This window comes from Canis lupus, chromosome 18 (assembly GCF_003254725.2).
Source record: "Canis lupus dingo isolate Sandy chromosome 18, ASM325472v2, whole genome shotgun sequence".
NCBI lineage: Eukaryota > Metazoa > Chordata > Mammalia > Carnivora > Canidae > Canis > Canis lupus.
The window spans coordinates 39,839,958-39,847,039 of record NC_064260.1 but is presented as its reverse complement, the minus strand read 5'-3'; the positions used below and the strand labels follow the sequence as shown (position 1 = coordinate 39,847,039).

At 34.2% G+C, this 7,082-nt stretch overlaps 1 protein-coding gene across 1 annotated transcript; it reads right to left on the bottom strand.

Annotated features, from left to right (window-relative positions):
* Positions 1-1,040: 1,040 nt before the first annotated feature.
* LOC112663663 (olfactory receptor 5F1) lies at positions 1,041-1,884 on the bottom strand. Its single transcript, XM_025452735.3, is given in 2 exon segments — positions 1,041-1,079; positions 1,081-1,884. Coding segments are annotated over 2 exon segments (843 nt in total).
* Between the last annotated feature and the right edge of the window lie 5,198 nt (positions 1,885-7,082).

The window sequence follows — 7,082 nt, the reverse complement described above, 5'->3', positions numbered from 1 at the left end:
GAAGTATTTGTAGATTCTGTAAACGAGATTAAGTAAATGTACAAAGTTTATCTCCATATTAGCAAAGCATAACTTTAATATTGAATTAAATTGATTTTTACTGGCAATTGATTGTTATCTACAAGCAGGAAATTCATGAGCTTATTTTAAAAATGTGCCAGATACACCCAATGAACATTGATCTACTCCTTTTGTAACTATGCACTGATTAAACTCTGCAGCAGCTGAATGCGTGGGTATGTAACTTTGTGACATATATTAATCCAAGAGACAGAAAGAGAAAGAAAGGTTGGAAATTTTGAAGAACAAAGAATGAAATAGGAGATTTGTAATTGATACATTCTAAAGAGATGGCATTTCTCTTGATAGCATATTTGGACAAGCTAACATTTATTCATTAGTGAATATATAAATATGTGAAGAGAAGAATATAGGGAAAAAGGTGATAAGTTTATGGTAAAATTAAATATCGTCCTGAAATTCAATTTAAGCATCCTTCCAGGAGATAATTCAACATATTAAACTGTAAATCTATTTTAAATTAAAACATTATAAGGATATCTGATATGTAACAATCTCTACACACCACAAAATGGTAGAATAAATTGCATAAGAAAAAAAATAATTCAATGATTACAATTATTCTACATGGCTTTTTTTCATTGATATATTTACTTTTGAATGTAAATACTGAATCTCTTTCATTCTCTAACCAAGATTTCATTAAAAATAAGCCCTATTTTTTAAAGACCCAGCAAAAATAAAGAGAAATTAGATGAAAGTCCTAGGTCCATATATAAGATTGATGATTTACTTTATATCTAATTGGGTGCACGCAAGTGAGTTAACATACTTAGAAATATCCTAATGAAAAATCTAAGATTCAATCAACCTAGAAAGTTTATTTAATACCTAGTTCAGAAAATTTACTAAGGAGATCAGAGAAATGAAGGGAATCCTTGTCCTGATAGTTACATTCCATAAAGCTTTCTTTACTTCTCTATTCCTGAGGCTGTAGATCAGAGGATTCAACATGGGGATCACCACTGTGTAGAACACAGAAGCCACTTTGTCCTTATCCAGGGAGTAGCTGGAACTAGGTCTCAGATAGGTGTAGATGGCGGTGGCATAGAACAGAGTTAAAGCTGTCAAGTGAGAGCCACAGGTTGAGAATGCTTTGCGCTTCCCCTCCCCTGAATGCATATGGAAGATTGAAAACAGAATGTAGGAATAAGAGGTCAGGATGACCAACAAAGCCCCGACCATATTCATACCAGCAAATGTGGAAAAGATGCTTTCATTCAGGCGTGTGTCAGAACATGAGAGTCTAAAAAGTGGAGGGCTGTCACAGAAGAAGTGGTGAATGACATTGGAACTGCAGAATGGCAAGCTGCTTATATAACTTGTGTTAACCATGGAGTTCAAGAATCCTGCTGTAAAAGCCCCTGCTGCCATTTTGAGGCATACAGTCCTGGACATGATCAAGGAGTAAAGTAGTGGGTTGCATATGGCCACATAGCGGTCATAGGCCATTAACCCAAAGAGGATGCATTCAGTTGTGGCCAAGGCGATGAAGAAGTACAATTGCAGGAAGCAGCCAGCAAAGGAGATGGTTTTCTTCTCTGACAATAAGTCTATCAGCATCTTTGGGGTGATGGTGGAGGAGTAACAAACATCCACAAAGGACAAGTTAGCCAGGAAGAAATACATGGGTGTGTGAAGTTGGGAATCAGTCCTGATTAAGAGGATCATCCCAACATTCCCCAAAACTGTAAGTGTGTAAATCACCAGAAAAAGCAAAAAGAGGATGACCTGTAGCTCCATTGTGTCTGCTAATCCCAACAGGATGAATTCAGTTAGTGAAGTATGGTTTCTTCTGGTCATTTGTTACACACTTAGTTTGCTTAAACTTGCATTCGGTGTAAATATTTTCTTCTCCTAAGTTTATGAGCAATAAACGTGTTAATGAAGTCTTTCACACATGAGAGAATACAACAAGGTAGTAAACAGAGTGATGGAGGAAGAGGAAATTGGGGGACAAACAGATCAGCCTTTGAATTTAATGAACAACTGTCTATATTGAATCAGAGTCAGGGCCTCTCAGCTCACTAGGGAAAGACCACACACTCGCATTCGGTTTCTGCAAAATTTAGATATGTTGTTCTGTTCTTTCATTCCAGCCAACATCCATATACAAATGATAACAATATTCTTACTGCAAACTCTCTCATTCTGTAAACAGATATGTGTGTTTAATTTTTTTTTTCACTCAAGAGCACTCTGAATATTTTTCAACACCAAAACTCCCAGGAATCATGCCTGTCTACCCCAAGTAACAAATATTGGGGCCATTTCTAATTACCAATATTTTGACACCTCTCATTGACTCAAGAATAATTCTGTGAGGTTTGAAAAGTGAAGGAAACAATTGTTCTTGTACAAATACACTCTCAATTAACATCATGTAGTAGCAGACATACTACTTGTCCACCTCACTGAGTAGTAGCATCAAATCTTACTAAATTCCTTCCTAGTATCTTACCTGTATAGATTAGTATTTTCTTTTTCATTAGGAATTCTCGATTGAAGCTTAAAAATCAAACACAAGAAATTTTTGTATTTAAATGAAATATAATGCAATGAAAATGTGAATTAACCATTTGTTAAAACTTGAGAGACCTAAAAAATTCACATTGCCATGCTTTTATATAGTTTTTCAGAAAGAGAAAAGGGTAACCATAGGAACCAGATTATGTATTTTAATTGTGAGTCAATCCTCTACAGGCAGAAACTCCAGTGTCAAAGGAAAACACTTTATGATCACATGCAGATATACGGAATCAAACATTACGTGGATCTTGCATCATAAAGGCACTCTTGATCTCTGTGTTACTTTAAAGTCTTATCAAAATAATTGATGAATTATTATATCATACAATGCATATTAACTACATTGGAATGTAAAATAACTTAAAAAGTAGTCTTTTGCCAATGTAAAAAAATCATTTTAATTGGCTATTCATGTTTCTTCTTTGTATTTGTAGCTTATTCCAAATGAGTACATGGCCCAATACCAATATATTATTCTTCCCTTATCTTTTCACTAATTGAAAGAATTATTTTTCTTTCCCACCCTTTTGTGTGTATACGTGTTTACAGTGTGTGTGTGTGTGTGTATGCACCTTTCCCTTTGTCTTGGCAAATTTATCCTTTAATCCAAATATCTTGCTGAGTGAATTTAATGACAATGAGAAACTAAATCCATTTTAAAATGTTTAAAGAAATATTATACCTTAAGTAAATAAGATAATGGATCAGAAAACCTAACTTCTTTTTTTATTATTTTAAAATTGTGTTGGCTTTTTGCAATTATTGTCTGGTGGAACAGGATATTTTCCATATCTAAATACAAGTAAAAAGAAAGTGGAAAAAAAACCCCACATTGAGCAACATTATTAATTTACACATTTTATAACTGAGGTTTCAAGTTATTAGATGACTTTTCAATAGACAAACTATGAAGAAGTGGAAGAATCAATTTGAGGACAATCTTCAACAGAAAGAAATAATAGAAATAATACCCACCTACCCACCTACCTAACTTTCTTGTCCCATCTCATTTTATCATAGTCACTTAGAAGATTATAAATATATGTAAATACATATATGTTACATGTTAACATATGCACACGTATTTGCATGTATCTTCCAGTAAATACAATCTTCCAATCATCAGCACAGACAGGGTATTTTTGCATCTAAAAAAGAATTTTAATATCATGCAAGATATTAATTACTTAAAAGCTTGACTTGTAAGGATGTCATTCTTATGCCATTAAAAACTACCTCCTAACCGATCTCTAAAAAATCCATAATATTTTTTTAGAATGTATAAAAATTAATTAGCAATGTAAGAGATGGAGTGCTTCAAAATATTTGTAATTAAACAACCAGAAATGTGAATTAAGAGAGACAGAAGGATAATTAGCACAGTGAGTCTTCACAGATGCAAGGAAAGGAGAAATGTTATAAACAAAGAAGAGATCAATATTATTATGCCAAAATAAAAACAAAGATTGAAAAAAGATTAAATTTGTTGAACAATAGAATATAATTACAAGTCTTGAAAGGAGTTTCACTGAAGAAGTAGAAAGAAAAACATGAAAAAATTTAAATTTACAACATAGCTAACTAAAAACGATAAAATTTTGAGTTGGAAGCTGTCAGTTTTTTAAGGTCAGGCTTGATGCGCCATAGGTTTCCTATGGTAAATTATCACCATGTCTAGGTACACAGTTTGGTGAGTTTTGACAAACACAGTGTTACAAACATCACCACAATCAAGACAGAATGTTGCTGCCAACCTAGCAAATTCCATTATGTCCCTTTATAGACAGTTCTACCCATTTCTCCAGACTGACAATCACTGGGAAACCACTGATGCAATTTATGTCATGCTTTTGCTCTTCACAGGGTGTGATCTAAATGGAATCACAGAGTTGCTAGAGGAGGTGATTGAGAGGATGTGACCTCCAGTTGAGTTGTGAGCTGAACCTAGGCAATCAGAGGTTCTTTACTCTTTTCTTGCTCTTGAAATGCACATTTTGCCCATTATTCCAGTGTTAGCAGCCATTTTGAGGACATAGCCTTGAGAGAGTAAGATGTTGTCAAGACCATCGGAACTGAAAACATGACTGAATCCAGAAAAGGCCTCTATATAATAACTTTTAAGATTCTGGGGAGCGGATGTGGAAATCTACTTGTTTTGCTGTCTCCCAAAACAAGTGTTGTATATAAGTTACCTTGCTTATTAAACCTGCCACCATCTGGAATGATCTGCCTCTTTCTTAAATCTCTCCTTGCCATCTGTGTTTGAGGCTAGTTTGCAGACCAACCATAGTGTGTAACTTTTTGAGTCTGGCTTCTGTCCCTCATGGTAATTTTGAGATTCAATGATGTTGTTACTTTTATCCATTTTCCCCCTTTGTATTACTAGGTAGTAGTTCATTCTATAGATGTGTCATCAGTTGGGTCTGTTTCCAATTTAGAGCAATTATGGATAAAACTCCTGTTCATCTATGTTTTTATTTATCTTGAGTAAATAGAAGTAAAATTGCTGGAAGCTATAGTAAGCATAAGCTGTTTAAGAAATTGACCAACTTTAACAAAATTATCATGTTGCTTTTTATTGTCAACAATTTTGAGAGTTCCTGTTCCTTTTTTTTTTTTTTTTTAAGAGGGGAAGAGAGCACATATGAGCAAGAGAGAAAGAGAGAGAGGAGAGTGTGTATGTGAGCAGTAGGCAGGGGCAGGGAGAGAGGGAGAGAGGATCTTCCAGGCTCCACACCCAGCATGGGGCTCCACTTGGAGCTAGATCCCACAACCCTGACATCATGACCTGAGCCAAAATCAAGAGTCAAACTCAACCAACTGAGCCACCCAGGCACCTCTGTTTTATTCAAGAATTTTTAAATTAAATTTTACTTCTGGTCTACCACTTTTCCCTTGATTTTGGTGTATGATTTGATGTAAGTTTCCTTTCTCCCTCCCTCCCTTCTCGCTTACTTCTCTCTCTCATTTCCTCTCCTTTTTTTTTCTTTGTCTCTTTTTCCTTTTCTCCTTGTTTTGCTTTTGTTTATTTGTTTGTTTGTTTTTGGCAATGTCCAGTTGATCAACCAACCAGTGAGTTGAATCTTTCCCTGGTTTTCAAGGTCTTCAAGTTCTGGGAAACCGGCATTTCTCAGCACTCCCCTAAACTGCTTATTCGAATCCAGGCTCTAGCACCTGAGTTGATAATATTTGTTATTCAGTGGTCAGGCCACATGCACATATCAATTCCATAAAAAGAGTAAGCAACAAAGTAGGGTTGTCTTCTGTAATGCAAGCTCACTACATATCTATCAGGGTTTCCATGTCCCTATAGGATAATGAGGAGGTGACAGGGATAGGTCATCTCTTTTGAAGACCTCTGAGTTATAAACTTCACCAAGACCCTGATCTTTAACCGAAATAAGTGGCCATGGTGTTTGCCTTCAACTTCCTTATCACAGTAACTAATCCAGGTAGCCATGACTTCTATGACCTGGTCAGACTAAAACAACATTCTTATGATATTATTTTCTTAATGGGGGTATACTGTTCATAGGTACCAACTTTTCTGTCCTACACAGATGACTCCTTTTATGATAATACAGGAAAAATAGAAAACAACATAGCTGTTCAAGCAGGCTTAGAATGCTGATGATATTCTTGCTGTTTCTTCTATAATGTGTTCATTTCTATTATATAAAGATAAACATTTAAGGGCTCAAATATTGAGTATATTAGAATTACTTTGCACAGAGGGGAGGAGTGGGAAATACATCTTTGAGTAGACAGATATCATAAAGTTTGAGACCCTACATTCTGTATTGGATCTTTGCTACTGGTGGCCTTCTTTTTAATGCCATCAGTGACTTGCTTTATGCTAAATCCAATGGACTTATTTCATTATTTATCTTAACAATCTTTCTAAAAAATTGTATACATCTGTGAAACTTTCTTTCAATGTATTGATTCCTTCTGATTATTTTATAGACTTTCACAGAAGGTGCATGACAAATCATCTCTAGTGTTTTGATGATTGCATTCTCTTAACCGGTTATAAATTTACTCATCAAAAGGATATTACAGTGTATGAGATGCACAGTATTTTTTATATTTTCACATGTCACATATTCAGTTATTAGCAAACAAAAGTGTCTACATAAAAAAGAAATTTTGAATGGATAATTTTAAATAAACTAAATTTTGTTAATCATTGAGCTTCATCATAGAGGATACTCATTTTTATTGATTCAGATTTCTATACATCTTCATATTATGATATATGATTATTGTATACCTTAAATATTTTATAAAAAACTTCAGAATCAAAGATAGAATAAAGCCCTTAATTAGAAAAAAATTATTCAATTATAATCTCAGGACACATTAATAATAAAATTGATCATTTCAGTTACTTGTTCATATATTTTTTCTTTTTTATTTTTTTCTAACAAATTTTTTGGAGCACAAAGCTTTACCCTTATTAACCAGGTTAA